Genomic DNA, 21,932 nt, shown 5'->3' with positions numbered 1-21,932 from the left:
TAAGCGAACTATTTTGCTTCTTTCATAAAGATTTCAGTGTGTGCAACTTTGAGTTCAGAGGAGATCATACTTGCATGTTCTGAGTGATAAGAGAAGTGAAAGAATATTTTTTAAAACGTAACTGCTTAATTTCATGTTTGTTTAGTGATGTTTCCAAAGTAACTGGTGTTTTTCACTGCCATCTCCGTAAGTATGCACATAAAATTTTCAGTGGATGCTTTGAAATATGATTTAAAGCTGAATTCCTTGCTTAATTAATAAGATATACTGGATTAGTCCTGGCTTATTATATGATTTTTGACATTTGTCACCTGTAAAGAGAAGTTAACCTCTCAGTACAGCTAATCTTCACCTTTGTTTCTCTTCCTTACTGACAGAATCCCAAGGACTGCAGCAAAGCCAAGAAACTAGTGTGTAATATCAACAAAGGCTGTGGCTATGGCTGTCAGCTCCATCATGTGGTCTACTGCTTCATGATTGCATATGGCACCCAGCGAACACTCATCTTGGAATCTCACAATTGGCGCTATGCTACTGGGGGATGGGAAACTGTGTTTAGACCTGTAAGTGAGACCTGCACAGACAGATCTGGCATCTCCACTGGACACTGGTCAGGTAAGAAGCCTGTGTAGTTTGTCATCTCTCTGTGTTGGAACCACTGCATAACCAAGTTATCAGATTCCTACGTACAACCTTATGGCTTCTAGTTGTCTTTTTCTCTGCATCCAGTGAATGCTACACATTATCCAGATAAAATCTGGAATAATAATTTTTATTCACAAAATGTTTCATGATCAATCTCTTCCTTCTTTTTTTTTTTTTTTTTTTTTTTTTTTTATTGCTGTGCCACACAGCATGTGGGGATTTTATTTCCCCAACCAGGGATCAAACCCATGCCCCCTGCAGTGAAAGTGCAAAGTCCTAACCATTGGACCACCAGGGAATTCCCTCATGATAATTTCATTTCTGATGTTCATTTTTATCTGGATCTAGCAAAATCACTAAGTTTTTTCAAGGAACATAATTTACTCTTTTAATGATTATGATGATGATATACTTCCACTTTTTTGGGTGCTTTCACATTATTGTACTCATCTGATCCTCCAAATTATCCTTTAAGGTAGACTGGTGGTTCTCAAACTTCAGCATGTGTGAGAATCACCTTGAATCAGAAAATACTATTTTCTGATTCAATAGGCCTGGGGTGGGGCCTGATACTTGCATTTCTGACAAAGTTTCCAGGTCCAGGGACCACACTATGAGAACTGCTTAGGCAGGCAATGCAGGTACCTTTATCTCCATTTTACAGTTGAGGACAATGAAGCCTAATTTGTTCATGTGATTTTAATTTTATTCAGGAAACATTTAATGAGGAATAATGTGATTAAGGTACCATGCTAGGCCTGAGAGGAGATACAAAGATTAGCAAGAAATTTCTCTTCTCTCCAAGGACTTGGTGAAACAGGGAATAGAGTATAGATAGAGTTTCTTACTGCGAGTCTCTTGTTCTTTCTACAACGACGATCTTTAAACAAGGTCCCAAGTTGGGCTACCTTTGTTAAAATCTTTGCTGTATCATTTTGTAATCTTGGGCGAGTTACTTAACCTAGGCCTTCATTTCCTCATCAGTAAAATGAAAAGTAATAATTTACTTACCTCTTTGAGTTGTTGGTAGGATTAAATGAACTAATATGTATAGTGCACTTAGCACAGTACCTGATATATGAGCTCTAGTAATTGTTAGCTATCTTTAATAGCCCTTATTCATTGAGTGCCGACAGTGTGGCAGATACTGAACTCAGTGATCAGGTGAAATGCTGAGTAAGTCAGTACGCTATCTCTGCACTCACTTCTTGTGAGAAGTCCAGTATTTTTCAACATGCTGAGGCATTTCAGTTAATGTAATTTCTTATGGAGCTGAGCACCTTTTGTCACAAGTTAAAACCCTAGACGTGCAATGGACAGCTATGTCATTGGCAAAGTAAGTAACTTTAGTTCCTTTGTTTCTTTTTGCCTTCTTTGGAAAATACAGGTAATACTTGACTTCACAGAAGTGTCAAGAAAGTCAATTGGGTAATTTCTATAAAATGCTTTAAGTTGCTCTATAAAATGTGCTATATGGATTTAAAGTATTACCTTGTGATACAAGTTTTGTTTTCCGCAGGATTATTTAGGAACCTTATTCGGTATATCAACATATGTTTTTCTTTGTAGCTCACTTCAAATTTTAAAGTGAACCTCTTCATCTAGAACCTACCTGAGTTTTAGTTTTGAGGTTACCTCTTCCATTGACAGGTCTGTAGTTTATAGCTGGTGCAGATTAGGTGTCAAGGTTAGGAAGATACAGGAAAAGCAACTCTGTCAGTCTCACTGTGGCTAACTTTTTCATTTTGTGGACTTAGTTCAGTTTCAAGTTTCTTTGATTGTGGAAGCATATAGCTGGCGTAGGACAAAGTTCTTATGTTTCACTGTTTCTAGGGAGAGGCAGCTTTCTGAGTAGCGGTCAGTTAATAAAAAAGTAAAAGGTTAGCCTCACTAGACTTGTCAAATTCAGTGTGTAGGTTGGCCATGCCTATATGTTACAACTAGGTACTTGGTTTGTTTGATTGTAAGCCTTCCTCGTACATCTTGTAGTCTGTAGTGGCAACTACAGAACATGAAGATTAACAATGGCTTGAATTTGAAACATTCAGAATTTCTTGACATTACAATTAAACAGGTTCTAGAAATTATCCTTCCTTTATTTATGTGGAATCTTGAGGCCTGGTAGATACTAAGTGGCTTTTCCAGGATCACACAGCTTACAAATGACAGAATTCTGGTTAGTACATTCACTCTATCTACATCCAGTCTAAGTCTTTCCTAGTGAGCTCATGTCAAACACCTTACTTAGCAGAATAACGATTAGAAACTGTCCTGAATGTTTGGGAACTAAATAAGATGACGAATTTAATATCTCTGTCCTCTTTCCTCCCCCTATTCTGTAACTTTTTCCAAATCTTTCATATAATTTTAGGTACTGAAGAGTTACCAGTGGTATTTTCTTCTTAGTCATTTGCCGTCTGATCAAAGAAATCATTTTATCGTGGCAGCATAGAATTATAATTTTAATTAAATAGATACTTCCTTTATAACTGCAGGTATTATATAAAATCATATCTTTTTCTCCATGCTAATGAATTAAACTGTGCCTATTGGACACCTTTAATTAATTAAACTAGCAGTTATTTTCAGTATTCTTGCAGAACTCATTATAACTAAAATAATTTAGATGCTAATCTTATATCTAAAAGAAGGAAGAAGTTTATGTTTGAACTTAGAATACTTTCATTTTTGTGAGAAGTATGGTTGCCATCCACTCCTGTATCTGTTTATGTATATTATCTATATGTGTACCTTTTGGAGAAACGTAACCTATTTCTAGAATCAGAGGAATCAGAATGAAATTTCATAGCATTAATCCTTCAGTTAGCCATAAATCAACTAAATCTGTTATTGTTCTGACCTGTGCAAAGAACCTTGGGATATCCCCTTGGCACCACTGCCATGAGATTATTATTGTTGATACACACTTGACATGATGTGCTTGCGGGTGGAATTCAGTGATTTCTGTGCAGATCTGTCACCAGTACAGGAATTAGTATGCACATTTGATCATTTGAATAGCCAAATCATGCCTTGGTGTAAGCTGAGTTCCTTTTTTCTCCTTCATTTTTTTTATATTTGCGTATGAAACCGTACCCTTTGTAGTATAATTTGGTTTAGTGAAGCAAAATATTAGAAAGTATGCTTCCAGTTAATAATAACGTTTCCCTGTCACCTATAGATGTCCTGTCTGTTCTAAAGTTGTTGATAAAACGGTCAGTTATTCTTCTGTATCGCAAGATGTTTCCTGACCCTGAACTAACTACATGTTCATAGACCCGATTCTTCCAACTAGATTCCTCATGCTAATTCAGAATGGGAATATTGGTATTTAATAGTTTGAAGTATCTTTCAACAAAAATGGATTTGTTTTTAAAAGTATTTTGACTGTTTTAGGCTATGTATGGCGACCAGCTTCCAAGATGCTTTTCTAGTTGCTAGAGAAATACTCTTGAATAAATGATTTAGCAATAGGGCACCTCGGCTATTTAAACTCAGTTCTCCACTCTTTTTTCCATTCTAAAAATTGCACATTTATTCAGATTAGCAGTTAAACCATTTGGGTGTTTTGCATTTCCTTCTCTTGTATTTGATTGTCATAAATTGAACTGAATTACTTAATTTGATAAATCTAATTGAAAAGCTTTCTTTTCAATGAAAATAATGACTAGTAAGAAACTGTTTGTAAATACGATAAAAATTTAATGCCCTAGAGGTGTCTGATTTAAGTGCATGTTTAAGTAGATTGCCACTTGCTGTATTTAATTACCTAAATTGGATGGTTACCTTCTCTCCATACCTCATTTGAAAAAAAGGTTTTGGTCAAAGAGTTTTAGTTGGCATCCTTACATGGAGGCAACCTTAAACTAGAAGTAATTTAATAAAAGTACTTGCTATGTGCTAGGCACCATGCTGGACTACATGCTGTCAGGGGCAGCCTAGGGGGAAAGGTAGACAACTTGAATGAACAATTAAAATTTATTGTGATATGGGTAAGTCCATAGTACTCCGAAGCACATATCTAACACGTATTTGGGATTCTTCTGGAGGAAGTGATTTTTAAGCTAAGACCCAAAGTATGAGTGGGAGTCAGCCAGGTAGAGATATGATAGAAGAATTTTCTGTCATTGGTCACAACATGTGAAAAGAGGCAAGAGAACACCAAGTCATTGGGGAAACTAGAAATAGTTCATTGTAAAGTTTGAATACTGAGAGACTTACGTTTCATTTTGAAAACACGTGTTACTTATAGGCTTTCCGCTTGGATGGTTGTATGATTGTGTTCCTCCGTAAAACCCAGGTTTTAATTCAGGTGTCAGAGCTCTTTGTTTTGCTTTTGCTTCGGAGATTGGGCAAAGTTAGAAGCCAGATTGCTTTCAGTTGGCTCTTGGTGTCATCTAGGAGCCATAACTCTTTAATTAAAAATTTCATTTTTAATATTTTTTAGCGTTCACTCAGTAAAGTTTTGAAAGCTGACAAATACCACAAACTCATACACTCCAGAAAAAAACATTATATTTTTATTAACTGCCTAAAGCACTTCTGTAATGCTGGTTTTCCTGCATTTTATTTAAAATTTGGGTAATCTCCGTATGATAACAATTTTGCATTACCATTTTTTATAGAGAGAATAGGAAGGTAATTTAGTCTTCCACGTTGGTTGAGCAATTTTTTTCCAATTTTATTGAGATATAATTGACATATAAACATTGTATTAGTTTAAGGTATACAACATAATGATTTGGTATGTATATACTGCAAAAAGATTACTGTCGTAAGTTAACATCCATCACCTCACATGGTTACAAACTTTTTTTCTTGTAATGAGACCTTTTAAGATTTACTCTCTTAGTCACCTTCAAATATACAATACAGTATCGTTAACTATAGTCACCATGCTGTATGTTACATACTCAGAGTTTATATGTCCTTTTATTGGAAGCCTGTACCTTTTGACCACCGTCACCCTTTTCCCCCCTACCTTCCCCGCCCCCACCCCACCTCTTTTCACCTTTGGCAACCACCAGTCTGTTCTCTGTTCCTATGAGTTTGTTTTCTTAGATTCCACATACAAGGGAGATCATAGAGTGCATGTGTTTCTCTGACTGACTTACTTCACTTAGTGTAATATCCTCGAGGCCTAGCCATGTGGTCGCAAATGGCAGGATTTCTTTCTTTCTCATGGCTGAATAATATTGCATTGTGTGTGTGTATATACATATATGTATATATATATAATATTTTCTTTATCCTTTCATCCATCTGTGGATGCTTGAGTTGTTTCCATGTCTGGGTTATTGTAAATACGCTGCAGTGAACATGGGGGTGCAGATATCTCTTCAAGATAGTGATTTCATTTCCTTTGGGTATATTACTCAGAGATGGGATTGCTGGATCGTATGTTAGTTCTATCGTTTAAGCAAATACCTCACTAAGGTCAAAAGGAAAATCTTTAACAAGCTGAACACAAATTAAATTATACTTTAACTTTTTCCTGTGAAACTAGTATTTGTAACATTTACAAAACTACTCAGATGTCTATTGGAGTCATCTAAATAATCTAACAAGCTTGTATCCTTAATAATGGCCTATCTCAGATGGACTGATTGATAAACTAATAATATGGTTGATAATCTATAGACATACCTATTAGGATAGGCTATGGACACACTTCTATGTAGTATTTTTTACAGTAATAGTATTTTCAGCCTTTGGTGATTGATTAGTAGAAACATGAAATAAGTGCACATAATATTTTAGATTTCTTGTGCTGCAAAAATGTCTTTATTTCTCTGTTTAGGTAATATGAGGAAGAGGAAAGGATACTGGTCTCTGAGTTTACCCATGTCTGATCTTAGTTCTGTTGTTTTTAGCTTTCTGAACTTCAACAGTTAATTATAGCTTCTGAACCTCAGTTTCATTCTAAGAAAGCTCATGGTACTCAGTACCTATCTCCCTATCCACTTTTATAGGGCTATAATCACAAGGGAAAATGATTAAAGGCTATAAAAGGTATTAAGATGATTTTCACATACAGTTTATTTTCACTGTCTATGTTTGGTCCCCAAATTTTAAAACAAAAACATAGTAATAGAATACATTATTAGATTATAATCTGCAACAATAGAAAAGTTATCCTTTTTCTCTAAGATGAAAACTAGGCCTTTATAAGAGCATCATAGACAGTTTTCCCTTTTAAAATTATAAAGTTACATGGAAAAATTGAAAGAGATCCAGAGAGGAGAAATAACTTCTGAGAATAACCTCTAAGTGCTAAAATCTCTGTGCTTAATAAACCTACCATTTAATCACAGTAAAATTAAATAACCTCTGAGAATAACCTCTAAGTGCTAAAATATCTCTGTGCTTAATAAACCCACCATTTAATCATAGTAAAATTCTGAATCAGTCAGAGAGTCTCTCTGTAGCTACCTTAATATTTTTTTCTATACCAACACACCTGAGATAGAAGGTATACTCCCACTTATAACAGTAGCTCACTGTAGTTAGTGATTTTAAAACTGGCTGTGTTTGCGGGGAAGGGGTGGTGGTTCAGGGAGAAGATTTGAAGACTGCATTGGTACCATGCGTAGATGAAAAGCTCGCTATCCCACCTTCAAGATTCTAATAGGTCTCTCTGCCCTACACCTTACTCTTTTGAGAATTACTGACCTAAACACATATCATTGCAGGTACGTAAAGACTTTTATCTCAGCCTATATAAGACTGTTTTTGCTGTTCATGGTCCATAAAAGAAAGGAAGATTTTTGTTTCAGGAATGTAAAATACCAGTTAGAATATATGTGTATCTCAGAAGAACTCAAACTACCTTTCACTATGATATCTCCTTTATCTTCAGCTTCCCACTTCAGGAGAGAGGAAGATATCTGTGGTATCTCAGTTATAGTTACACAGTATGGGAATAGGGAGCTGAAGCTTCGTCCACACGACAGTTTCGCCTGGAGTACCCACACAGCTTAAACGCAACCATAGATGTTTATTTCCGTATTTATCCTACAAATGCTTTTCCTTTCGAGTTATGAGTAAACCTGGGGAAAGTGAGCCAGAGGTTTGCAAACTGCCAGGATAAACATGGTACATTCTTCTGGACTATCAGTTTTATTTGCTGATGTGTAAGCTAAATCATTTTCAGATAATAAAACAAACAGGTTATATAATGGTGTAAAATGAAAATTTTGATGAAACATCAGACTTCAGCCCATAGGTTTAGTGCAGCCTTCATATCCTCAGTACTATAAGTTTACCCTCCTCTGCTGTTGGGAGCATTTTGGAGGAAAACTTTAAGAAGTACTATTCTGTGTTCAAATTTTTAGCTATTTATTTTATCTTGAAGGAGACTCCAGATGGTGGCAGGACCTAAGTCTTCTGGGTTATTTACACAATGTCAAACACTTGACCAGAGCACAATAAATGTAATAAAAGGAAGAAAGAAAACCCACCTCTCCTGCATCCTGGTCCAAAACTGAAACTATTACCCTGCAAGCTGTGTGAGGCACTTTTACTAAATTGTAGATTTTGTTTTTTTAAGAAAACAGTCTATCAATAAGAATGAATTTTCTTTAGCAATATATCCTGCTCTTTTTAGACAAAGATCTGGCAGAATGAGTTCAGAGATTAAAAGAGATATGATTTAGGAAGTAGCAGGACATAATTAGCATCAGAGTCATTGTGGAGTGAAAACAGTTTCATTGGAAAAGTTTTTGACGTATCCTCTTAAGTCTATTTAGAACCTATCCAAGGCTACTAGAAATAGAATCCAGGTGCTCTGGATTTCCTGTGGGAATGTCTGGGCCACATGACCTTGATACCTGTCTCAGAAATTATCAGTGTTTTTGTAAGTACTGATACACCTTTTATGTTATGTGTTCTTAAAGATTTGCTGTAAATTGAATTATTATAAATTAAGTCATGTTTTAAACATTCTAGTGGAACTCTGTAAAGCAGCGGTCCCCAACCTGTTTGGCACCAGGGACCAGTTTCGTGGAAGACAGTTTTTCCACGGACTGCGTGGTGGGGGAGATGGTTTCCAGGTGATTCAAGTGCATTACATTTATTGTGCAGTTTATTTCTGTTATTATTACATTGTGATATATAATGAAATAATTATACAACTCACCATAATGCAGAATCAGTGGGAGACCTGAACTTCTTTTCACTCACTGATAGGGTTTTGAGACGAGTCTGCAAGCAGTTGATTTATTATGGTCTCTGCAGTCAAACCTCTCTGCTAATGATAATCTGTATTTGCAGCCGCTCCCCAGCGCTAGCATCACCGCCTCAACTCCACCTCAGACTCAGGCATTAGATTCTCATAAGGAGCGCACAACCTAGACCCCTCGCATGTGCAGTTCACAGTAGAGTTCGTGCTCCTATGAGAATGTAGCGCTGCCGCTGATCTGACAGGAGGCAGAGCTCAGGTGGTAATGCGAGTGATGGGGAGCGGCTGTAAATGCAGATGGAGCTTCGCTCGCTCATCCACTGCTCACCTCCTGCTGTGTAGCCCGGGTCCCAACACGTCCCGGACTGGTATCGGTCTGGGGACCCCTGATGTAAAGAATTTTAAAAAAAAGAGTACAAATGAACTTATTTACAAAACAGAAGTAGAGTCACAGATGCAGAAAACAAACTTATAGTTACCAAGGGATGGCGGTGGGGGAGGGATAAATTGGGAGATTGGGACTGACATATACACACTACTATATATGAAATAGATAACTAATAAGAACCTGCTGTATAGCACAGCGAACTCTGCTCAATACTCTGTAATGTCCTGTATGGGAAAAGAATCTAAAAAAAAGAGTGGATATATGTATATGTATAACTGATTCACTTTGCTGTACACCTGAAACTAACACAACATAGTAAATCAACTATACTCCAATAAAAAAAATTTTTTTTTAAGTAAAATGGGAATAATAATAGTACTCCCTTCATAGACTTACTGGGAGTATTAAATGAGATGAATGCATGTCAGACACATAAAAGAGTACCTGACATAAACTGAGTACTCAATAAATGTCGGATAATATTATTGACATTACTAAAACTTCTGTATAGATTGTCATTATGCAAACTGTATAACATTTGACGGTATTTTATAATGTGAAAATCCCTCTTACCTATGATCTCAATTTCACTGCATCTATTTAATAAAAATAGAGATAAGAATAAAAAAAGAATTCCAAAGGAAATTCTTTCATAAAGTAAAGAATCTTTTATTCTCATATGAGCTAGTAGTCTCCTGGTTCATTGATCTCTCCCCACTCCACCCTACCTCTCTCTCTCTCTCTCTCTCTCTCCCTCTCTCTCTCTCTCTCTCATATTCTCTTCAAAATGCAGTCATTTGGTTGCATTTTGGTAAGAGTCTTACTTGGTTATAATCTGTAGATCACATTTAAGTTTAGAATGATTCTATAATTAAGATAATTGTTGAAATGCTAAAGAAAGTTAAGAATGCCTCCTAGCCCTTTTGGTTGGTTTTATATGCCAGAGCTCTGGGTATGATATAAATCTAGAATTTCCTTATCTCTCTTCCTCAGGTTTATATAAATTATAGGCTAATTCTATGGAATAGGAAGTAGTAATAGGCCATGGTATTTGGTGGAATTATACATATGTGGATCACCCACATAAGCAGGGAAGTGCACTAGTCATCATGTAAAAATTTGAGTGTTTCTAGTTGCTGTGGGGAATAGAAAGATAAATAAGACCCAGTCCCTGCCCTTCAGGAACTTACACTGAGTGTATTAAGACACACTGATCTATAATTGTAACAAAGATAGGATATGTTAAGTGTCATAAGAGAGGTATAGAATTTTGTGGGTCATCAGCTCCCCAGCAATCCCAGCCCAACTGAAGATCATCCCCTTCTTCTCTTGGGTTTTATTTAGTTTGTCCAGTAAAATCACAGCGTCTAGGCTAATTAGGGACTAGACTATGCTCCTGTCAAGGAAACTTGGCCTGTTTCCCTTTATTTTGGGGGACTGGGTTGCCTTCTTAGCTAAAGCCATCACTGACCCCAATCAGAGAACCTTCCTTACAAAACGTCAGTCTTCGGTTAGTTCTTTAGCTCTCCAAGCTGATAAATGATGAGTTGGGGAGGCAGAAGCGGGATTTGGAATAAAACATGGTGTCTTGGAGCTCTAATGTGTAGGTGATGCTAAAAGAATCAAGAATTCCTGTGAAGGTTCTGCTCCATTTGAGCTGTGTCAAAATTAATGCTTAGGAATCTGAACATACCCAAGGTGCTGATTTCCAAGTTACTTCCCTAAGAGTGGGGATAGGACTTCATTGAAGTTTTCTCCAAACACTAACAATGGAAGATTTCAATATTAGAAATACATAAAAGTAAGGGCCTTTGACTGACCATCCGTCGGGTACCTGTCTGTTGACTAGATGGAACTATGTTTTTCAGACCAGTAGAGGTTATGTTTAGTTAAGCAACCCAAAACATAGTATTGAAGCACTGAAGCATGCTCCTCTCCTCTCTAGTTTTGGGGTATTAAATATTATATTTGAAGCTATTTGTGTAGTATGTCTAGGTTGTGGCTAAGAATAAACTAGCCTGGAACACTCCAATGGGATTTTAAGGCATAATGGAAAAAGCTGTTGAAAAAAGGGTAAATCACCAGTGTTTTCTTTTCTCTGCTGTCACTGCCCATCTTGCTGTGTCCACTGAGACTGGACAGTAGGAACTGGGGAGTAGGCTGGTTTATTAGCTGCTTCTGCTGCCATCTCTAGCCAGTCTTGATCCATGCAGTCGAGAATACCCAATAATAGGGCTGGCAAAAGGAGACATTGCACTCTGTGTCCCTTGTTTTCTAGATTATATTCAGTACCAACCATAGGGCCACCCAAATTGAGATTTTAGAATATATAGAGCATCCATATGCATCCTTTGGAAATGTCTTAGCCATTAGTACCTGGATTGACTTCAGAAGGTTAGATAGTCTTTTAAGAATATGAGATCTACATTTTAAAAGTGATGTGATATCTCTATTTCAGAGGAAAGATTATTATCTTATGGCTTGTCGTGAATGACCATCTTAGAGGCACCCATTTGTATTATATATGTGTTAATAAGTGGACATTCAGTTCATTCACCTGTTGTATTTTCTTATACATTTTATCATGATCCCCTCATCGATGGACGTTTAAATTATTTCACGTTTTTGCCATTATAAACAAAGATATATCTTTGAGTATCTTTATGTGTGTCTCCTTGTTCATGTGTGTTAGTTTCTCTAGGGCAGTGCTTATCAAACTTTTCCACATCATACCATATGTAAAAGATATTTTTACTGCCCATATTATCACGTGGGAGGTGATGGTATATGGCAAAGCTACAGAGATCTCTATGGCGGTGTGTTACAAATAAAATCTTATGCTCTAAAAAGGGAGCTGGCAAACAGTGGTCCTCAGCCAAACTCAGCCCTCCACCTGTTTTTGTAAATAAAGTTTTACTAGAACACAGCCACATCCAGTTGTTAACATTTGGTCTGTGACTGCTTTCATACTACAGTGGCAGAGTTGAATAGTTGCAATAGAGACCATCTGGCCTGCAAAGGCTAAAGTGTTTACTATCTAGCTTTTTACCAAAAAAGTTTGCTGACTCCTACTCTAAAATAATAATTAACAAACAAATATAGTTTCAACCATTGTAAATCTGTGAATAGTTTTTTTTTAATTTGTTTGGTCTTTTCCATGAACTTATTGATTTGAGATAAGATTAATTTATGGTGAAATAAACAGATCTTAAATGTATAATTCAATGACTTTTGATAATGTAACCAATACCCTTGTCTGTTCAAGTCTTTTCTAATTTTTAAAATTGGGTTATTTGACTTTTTATTTTTAATTTATAGGAGGGGTGTATGTGTGTATCCTAGGTACAGATTCTTTAGCAGAAACATGATTTACAAATATTTTCTCTCAGTCTGTGGCTTGCCTTTTCGTTTTCTTAACTATCTTTTGAAGATCAAAATTTTTAACTTTATTAAAGTCCAGTTAATTGCTTTTCTTCTGTAACTATAAAAGTTAGTGCTCTTTGTGTCCTAAGAAATCTTTGCCTATCCTAAGGTTGCAAAGGTACTGTTTTATGTTTTCTTCCAGAAGTCTTATACTTTTAGCTTTTATATTTATGTCTATGATCCCTCTCATATTAATTTTTGTGTGTAGTGTGAGGTAAGGGTTGAGGTTTATTGTTTTCTGTATGTTTATCCAGTTGTTCCAGACTTACATGTTGAAAAACTGGCCTTTCACTATCAAATTGTCTTGGTGCCTTTGTCAAAAATCAGTTGACAATGTATGGATCTATTTCTGTTCTCTCGTGTTCTACTGCTCTTTTTATGTCTATCCTTACACCTCAGGTTTTTATCTTCCATCAGATATTTTGACAAGTTAATTGGAAAGCTGGACCTATGCTTAGAAGTGGTGTTACTAGGTCACAGTGAAGTATATTTATCTTTAAGTTGTCTTCATATGCTTAACCCCTCTATGGGAAAATTAGTTCAATAGTCTCCTAACTATCCCCTCTGCTTTCAGAATCTATCCCCTTTGAATCCATTCTCCATGCTGCCAGAAGAATGATATCGCCAAAATCAAATATGACTTTGTTTCTCAAAAACTTCCACGGCTGCTCAGTGTCTAGAGAGACACATATTAACTCCTTACTTAGAATACAAGAAATAAGCCCCTTCTGCTACTGCCCATGTCTCAAAATGTGCCCAGGATTCCTGATCTCACCAGTTCAACTACAGATTTATTCCTTGAAAATTCTGTGCACTTTTATTTATATACTGGGAACATATTTCTTCTTTCTAGAATGTCTTTCCTCCATTTCACCCCATGAATTCCTGTTTATCTTTTAGTATCACTTCCTTTGTCATATTTCTCTCCAGTTAACCTCATGTTCTCACTTATGAATATACTACATTTAAATAGTTTGTTTACATGTCTCTTTAACTACATTTATAGTGACTTTTTTGAGATTCTTGTCTGATTTATTTTGTCTCCTTTTTGCCTAATAGTACTGGCCAATAACTGTTACTCAGTTAGTGTGAAATCTTGGTTTTTTTGTTTTGTTTTTAATTAAATTGCCTCTAAGCAAAATGATCCTTGAAAATGTTTACTTTCCATTTCCAAATCTATCAACTTAAAGAAATATAGCCTAATCTATGTGATTCACAGATTTCTGATGCAGTGCACATGAGATCGTAGGCATGGAAATGTTTGGAAAATGTTTCAAAAATATGATGGCCTTACTGAAAAATACTATGTTGAAAAATAGCTATGTTTAAAAGTACTTTATGGACTAAAGCATTTTCCTATACAAAATCTCAGCTATATGTGTGTATGTCTGTGTCTTTGGATATCTTTGATTCAGTAAACATTTATTGAATACTTTCCCAGCTCAGATATTATGAAAGTAATATTATGTACAGCAATAGCTAACATTTAGTGAACCTTACCATGTAACAGTGCTTAAGAACTTTGCATATGTTATCTTATTTAATATTCACAATAAACCTATATGGTAGGTGCTATCATTATTCACATTTTATATAGGTCAATAATTTGCCATAGGTAATAAGAAATCCCAGTCTGACTTCAGAACCTGATCTATAAACATTAATGCTCAGAATCATTAAGCCATAGCCCCCAAAGCCTGGTTTTATAAGGCCGGCTACATTTTTGAAGGGTTGTTTTTAGAAAAAGGAGAATATGTGACATTGATGTATATGGACTACAAAGGGTAAAATATTTACTATCTGGCCCTTTACAGGACAAGTTTGCCAATCTCAGTGTAGATGGTTAAGACAGAGTTCCTGTTCTCGAGAAACTCCCAGTCTAAATAGCAGATCAACGCAAACATTTTTTAAAAATCTGTTTCATGAGGCAACATGTGGTTAGTGATGTTATAAAGATATAAACCCTCCCAAGGTTGGGCGGTACAGTCATTCCAGCGAAAAGAATGAAAAGAAATGGCATTTGAACTGGTCTTGGAAAAATTGTAAAATGACCAGAAATCTTAGACATAGAATTCTGCACACTTGGAGTGCTTGATGAATGGTGATAAAAAATGCTTATGTGCCTGTTACATCTTACTTAGAGTAGTGCCAAAGTATCAGAACTCCTGGGCATTGTTTTTCCTTCTGCCCCTGATTTGCTGAGTTATATGGAAGAGAGCATTAAACCATCTGCTTCTCAGTCATCCTTTAGCAGAATGTGACTGAAAAATCAGTCTGAGCTAATTATGTTGCATTTCTCAAGGGACTCCAAAACAAACCTGATAGAAGGTGCCTAGGTGCAGGTATTTTTTCAGCTGTAATGTATTTCTTTAAAATAACAATATATTTCAGCTGAAAATATTAGTGCTTTAGTTAAATAAACCTTGCATTTTGCATTCATTCTTAACTGTCATTGAATAGGTAAAACTGAAAATCAATGTTTACATTCAGAGTAATTGCAATTTTTGTGATAGGTTTTGTAGTTATAGGAATTCAGCACATAATTTTATAACACATTAGCAATGATTTGCGAAAAACAATAAATGTAACCATGCTTTTGAAGAACATGGGCAAAAGTAGTCAAGTTAATATAGAACTGCTTGTTAGGAATGTTTTAATTAAATTGAGGATATGACATAGGATTGGCATTGTTATTATTACTCAGCCCTTTGTGGTAAATAGTGGCAGGGATGTAAACAATGAATGTCACCCTGAAAGATTTGTACTTTCTAAGTTAAGCACGCAGGAAAGTATTAAACTACATCAGGAGATGCATTTTCTGCTAACATAATTTAGAATATGACAGTTAAATTATTAATCAAATGGTTGGATATGGAGGGATTTTTCTCAAAGAGAGAAAAGGATAAATTACTCCATGTCAGTTGAACAATATTCCAAACACCAAAAATAAAGGCAGGGGAGGCATAAAGATTCCCTAATTTTGTAGTTTGTGCAGACTGGCATCCATTGTATGAATAATAAATGTTATGTCTATATTTGTGACATTAAAAAAAAATCTGATAATAGCTTTAAGCTACTTCTTTTTCTGAATCATTAATATTAATATGTTAGTATTGAAGTAATTAATGTATATATGGACAAATCACTGTTCCCTGGTCTGCTGTGGATCATTTAAATTAAATGTTTTTCATTTGATTAAATGAAATCTCTTCTTTGAACATTTTTCTTAGCCTGAAAAGACATATACATTAGTGATAAATAGCAATTGTGGTTTCTGTCTTTTGTGTTGATATAGATATTTTGTTTGGAATAGATTTTATGTAAAAATGTGTGTTCAGTGGCATTTTCAGTTTAACAAAAAAACTAATGCATATTTTACTATAACAACTGTAATATGCCCTTAACTATTTATTTAAACATATTTCTCTCTATTTTAGTAGTGTGTTTACCTATGTAATTGAGTAAAATCAGGAGTGGCCACAGGTGCATAAGAAAACACTTCTGTAAATTTGTGCATTTGCCATACCATTTCTTATAGACTGCTTTGCAGTTCTCTCTCATTGAAATGAATTACCTGTGTCTTTAGAGTGTGCTGAGCAGATTAAAAGAAAAGGGGAAAAAAGAATCATTTGGAGAAAGTTTGAATGAAATGTTTGCATTGTGGCTAAAAAATAGTCTGAACCCTCTATCTAGCCATGCCATTCTTTAAAATAACAGGGAAATAAATGGTTCCACAAGCTATTATTTTGACAAAATTATCTGTTGTCTGTTGTCAAGGGCAAACTAACATTTTAAAGCTATTGCTTTTTTAGTGTAAAACATAATATGCTGTTATTCAGCTCCATGTTTAATTAGTTTAATTTAAATTAATCAAATACTATTTTGTAACAGGGACCACAGGTAAGAGATACAGAAAAAGACTTCAGTTTGTGGATTTTTTTAAAAAGCCCATTGCTTTCTCCTGTCCTTCCTCCTTTCTGTGTTTAGGTTAGTGACTACCAGAAGTAAGGAGAAGGTAAAAGCTCAGGCTCTTTTTTTTTTCTCCCTTACTTGTCATTTTACAGTCCCTTTTGTCATTGGAATGAGAGACAACACATATTTGCAATCCAATACCCAATTTCCTAATTCAAAACAGAGTTTTGGACAGATTTTTCCCTCTTGGCATTAAATGGAAGAATTGACATTCTCTCAGAGGCCGTTAAATAGAACAGTAAGAATCATGCAGTCAACTCTCCTAAATTAATTAGAAGAGATGTAATTGTAGGTAATATTAAATGGTAGACATGCAAAAAGTAACTTTTCGTTCAACCCCAGGGTATAGAAAAATGATGTGCAGAGGCCATAGTCCACCAAGTGGATAAGACATACCTCAAGAAATAGAGAACTTTGGTGTTATTGTTGCATCATGGTGAACAGCTGTAACCACCAGTGAGCTTGCCCTTTTTGGCAGCTGGCTTTATTTAGCATTTTTTTTAAACTGCATGCTTTTTGCCTCTGGTGCCTGGCATTCTCCACGTAAAAATTTAAATGTATTCTTACCATCCCCTAACACAAAGCTTATTTATGCAGTCCCGAATCTAGCCTGAGACACCTGTTCTTGAATCCATTTTTTTTAAAAGTTCAATATGAGATAAATCTTTAGCTATGTCATGCTGGAATGAAAGAAACCGTACATTACTTTAAGGGAACCTGATCAAGCTACTTAGATGGGCTTAAGTGAATGGTTGAGGTCTGTTAATGGATATGACATATTATTACATGAAAGGCATTTCAATAAAGGGTTAATGTTAATTTTAAAAGTTGTTTTGTTAACAACAGTCTGGAGATAATAAATAGAGAAAGGGGCTTGATTATCTCTTTTAAGCCTTAAAATTCTATCAATTAGCAAAGAGTAGGAAACTGTTATATATAAGGGCAAATTTTATGTCTCTGTTTGCCATAAAAGAAAGAGGACTTTGAGAAAGCTGTATTTCCACTTATATCAAATTATAGCCTTCGTATCAATATTGACCAGAAAATCCTTAAGGTTGTGAACTTGAAAGCATCTGCCCTGAAGTAGAAATTAAATACTTCGAGATAGAACAAGTTTCTTTCCAGGGGAGAGGTTTCAGGTAACTTATGACTCATACTTTATTGAATTTAAGCTGTTTCTCCACGTATCCTTTCAGTTCAACTGAAAAAGGCTTTGATTTAATAGAACACTCTCTTTGTGCTTGTAATTTGTGATAAGTTTAGCCTTTATTAGTTGGTTAGAGGTTTCATTGAAACCTTCCCAGACCTAGCTCCCTCTTCAGTCAAAGGAAAGACTTTATTTTTTTCTAAACATTAATAATTTTTAACAGTTTCTGTGGTATCTTTGTTTTTAATTTTTAAAGCACTTTCCTCATTTGTTCTCTCCAGAAAACAATCCCAAGGGGAGGTAGCATGATTTTTAATTAATATAAAACAAGAAAAAGAAGGATTAGAGATTGTGTTAATTGGATAAAGTGTCAGAGATCAGAATTTTCTGGATTTAGTTTCATCTGGATCATATTGTTGTTCACTTAATGCTAAATGTACTCCTTCTATTTGGTATAATTATTTTTAAATATTTTTTTAACTATAAAGCAATGAATACCTATTGTTGAAAAACCCATAAGGTTTAGAAAATATAAAAAGAAAATAAAAATACGACTTAAATATGTGTGTGTATGTGTAGTCTTTTTTGAATGCCTGTATTTTTTAATTAATAGACTTTATTTCTTAGAGCAGTTTTAGGTTTACAAAAATATTTGTTAGAAAGTACAGAGTTCCCTCTTTTTTCCTTCCCTGTTCTTCTTCCATGGTCCAGTTCCCCTGTTGTTAACATTTACATTGATGTGGTACATTTGTTACAATTGATGAACCAATGTTGATTCATTATTATTAACTAAAGTCTGTAGTTTACGTTGGGGTTCAGCCTTTGTGTAGTATAGTTCTGTGGGTTTTGCTAAATGCATAATGTCATGTGTCTACCATTACATAATCATACAGAATAGTTTCATTGCCCTCAAAATCCCGTGTTCCACCTATTCACTCCTCTCCCTAATCACCGTCTCTGTCAGTCACTGATTTTTCTGTCTTTATAATTTTGCCTTTTCTAGAATGTCATATAGTTGGAATCATATGTTATGAAGTCTTTTCTGACTGCTTTTTTTTTTTTAAAACGGTTCCTCTATGTCTTTTTGTGGCTTGACAGCACATTTGTTTTTATTGCTAATATTATTGAATTGTATGGATAAACATTATCCATTCACCTATTGAGGGACATCTTTGTTGCTTTCAATTTTGGGCAGTCATGAATAAAGCTGGTATAAACATTCACGTGCAGGTTTTTCTGTGGACATAAGTTTTCAACTCATTTGGGTAAAGACCTAAGAGAGGGATTGCTGAGTTGTATGGTAAGACTATGTTTAGCTTTGTAAGAAACTGCCGAATTGTCTTCCAAAGTGGCTGTCTTAGTCTGCTTGGGCTGCTACAACAAAATAACACAGACTGACTGGCTTAAACAGGACACTATTTTTCACAGTTCTGGAGGCTGGGAAGTCCAAAATGAGAGTGCCAGCAAATTTGGTTCTTCTTAAGGGACCTCTTCCTGGCTTGTAGGCAGCTTCCTTCTTGCTGTATCCTCACATGATAGAGCGAGGAAGCTCTGGTGTCTCTTCCTCTTCTTCTTAAGGGCAATAATCCCAACACTGGGGCCTTCTCTCATTACCTCATTTAAACATAATTACCTCCCAAAGGCCCTACTTCCTAATACCATCACATTGAAAGTTAGAGCTTCAGTGTATCAGTTTCGGGAGGACACAAACTTTGAGTCCGTAACAGTAGCGCTACCATTTTGCATTCCCACCAGCAATGAATGAGAGTTCCTTTTGCTTCACATCCTCCCCAGCATTAGTGGTTTCACTGTTTTATATTTTAGCCGTTCTAATAGGCATGTACTGGTATCCTGTTTCGATTTGCAATGTACTAATTACCTGTAATGTTGAACATCATTTCATATGCTAATTCACCATCTATATATCTTCTTTGGTGAGGTCTCTGTTCAGCTTTTTTGCCCATTTTATAATAGGGCTGTTTTCTTATTGTTGAGTTTTAAGAGCTCTTTTAAATTTTTGGTTGTAAGTCCTTAACAGATATTTTCTCCCATTTGTGGCTTTTCATTTTATTCTTTTAACAATGTCTTTCACAGAGTGAAAGTTTTTAATTTTAATGAAGTCCAGCTTTTCAGTTTTTTCATTTATGGATGGTACTTTTGGTGTTGTATCTGAAAACTCATTGCCAAACCAAAGGCCACCTAGATTTTTTCCTATGTTTATCTTCTAAAAGTGTTATTGTTTTGCAGTTTACATTTAGGTCTATGATCTTTGTTGAGTTAATTTTTGTGAAAGGTATAAGGTTAGTGTCTAGATTTTTTTTTTTTTTTTTTTTTTTTTCTGTGGTTTTTTTTTTTTTTTTTTTTTTGCCTGTGGATATCCATTTGTTCCAGCACCATTTCTTGAAAAGACTGTCCTTTCTCTATTGGATTGCCTCTGCTCCTTTGTCAAAGATCAGTTGACTTTATTTGTGTGGGTCTGTTTATGGGTTCTTTGTGGTGTTCCATTGATCTATTTGTCTATTCTTTCACTGTCTTGATTACTGTCACTTTTTAGTTAGTCTAGAAGTCAGGTAGTATCAGTGCTCTTTGGCCTTTTTCTTCAATAGTCATGGATATTCTGAGTCTTTTTTCTCTCCATATAAACTATAGAATCACTGTTGATATCCGGAAAGTAATTTGCTGGGATTTTTATTAGGATTGTGCTAAATCTAAAGATTGAGTTGGATCATGAATCATGAATGGATGTTGGATTTTGTGGGACACTTTTTCTGCATCCATCGATATTATCATATGATTTTTCTTTTTTAGTTTGTTGATGTGATGAATTACCTTAATTGATTTTCAAATATTGAACCTTGAATAACCTGGAGTATATCCCACTTAGTCATGGTGTATAATTCTTTTTATACATTATTAGATTTAATTTGCTAATGTTTTCTTGAGGATTTTGCATCTATGTTAATGAGAAATATTGGCCTGTTTCTTTTCTTATAATGTCTTTTTGTGGTTTTGGTGTTAGTGTAATGATATCCTCATAAAATGAGTTGGGAAGTGCTCACTCTGCTTCTATTTTCTGGAACAGATTGTAAAGAATTGGTATCATTTGTTCCTTAAATATTTGGTATTATTCACCAGTGAAACTATCTGTGTTTGATGCTGTTTTAGAAAGTTATTAATTGTTTATTCAATTTCTTTGGTCAATATAGACCTATTTAAATGACTTATTTCTCCTTGTATGAATTTTGGTAGACTGTGTCTTTCAAGGAATTGCTCCATTTTATCTAAGTTATTGAATTTGTGGGCATAGAGTTGTCCACAATACTCCTTTATTATCCTTTGAATGTCCACAGGTTCAGTGGCCATGGTCCCTGTTTCATTACTGATATTAGTAATTTGTGTCTTCTCTCCTTGTTTCTTGGTTACCCTGACTAGAGGTTCATCCATCTCATTGATCTTTTCAAAGAATAAGCTTTTGGTTTTCTTAATTTTTCTCTATTTTTTCCTACTTTCAATTTCATTGATATTTTTTCTTCTTACTTTGGACTTAATTTACTCTTCTTTTTCCAGTTTCCTAAGTTGGATAATTGATTTTGGCTCTTCTTTTTTAATTTGTGCATTTAATGCTATACATTTCCCTCTAAGTACTGCTCTTGCTGCACCCCACAAATTTTGATGTTTTATTTTCATTTTCATTTAGTTCAAAAAGTTTTTTAATTTCCTGCGACTTCTTCTTTGACTTTTGTGTTATTTATAAGTGTGTTGTTTAATCTGCAAATATCTTAGGATTTTCTAGCTATCTTTCTGTTAATGATCTCTCATTTAATTTCATTGTGGTCTGATAGCATACTTCATATGATATCTGTTCTTTTAAATTTGTTAAGGTGTGTTTTATGGCCCAGAATATGATCTAACTTGGTGAACGTTCCCTGTGAGCTTAAGAAGACTGTGCGTTCTGCTGTTATTGGATGAAGTATTCCATAAGTGTCAATTAGATCCAGTTGATTGATGATACTTTCCTGTTCAATTATATCTGTACTGGTTTTCTGCCTGCTGGTTCTGGCAATTACTGATTGAGTGGTGTTGACATCTCTAACTAATAGTGAATTTGTGAATAATCCTTGAATTAAAATAAATAGTGAATTTATTCTTCCAATTAATTCTAACAGGTTTTACCTCAT

General features: G+C 35.0%; 1 protein-coding gene across 7 annotated transcripts in view; it reads left to right on the top strand.

Annotated features, from left to right (window-relative positions):
* Window positions 1–21,932, top strand: part of FUT8 (fucosyltransferase 8) — a 321,926-nt gene that overhangs the window by 262,156 nt on the left and 37,838 nt on the right. For all 7 annotated transcript variants that reach the window (XM_024750842.1, XM_024750839.1, XM_024750841.1 and 4 more), the window contains one exon: window positions 378–615. In XM_024750842.1, coding sequence (XP_024606610.1) covers window positions 378–615 — 238 coding nt within the window. The remainder of the gene's footprint in view (window positions 1–377; window positions 616–21,932) is intronic.

Source organism: Neophocaena asiaeorientalis, unplaced genomic scaffold (assembly GCF_003031525.2).
Source record: "Neophocaena asiaeorientalis asiaeorientalis breed wild unplaced genomic scaffold, Neophocaena_asiaeorientalis_V1.1 scaffold140, whole genome shotgun sequence".
Taxonomy (NCBI): domain Eukaryota; kingdom Metazoa; phylum Chordata; class Mammalia; order Artiodactyla; family Phocoenidae; genus Neophocaena; species Neophocaena asiaeorientalis.
This window is presented reverse-complemented; position numbering and strand designations above follow the sequence as displayed.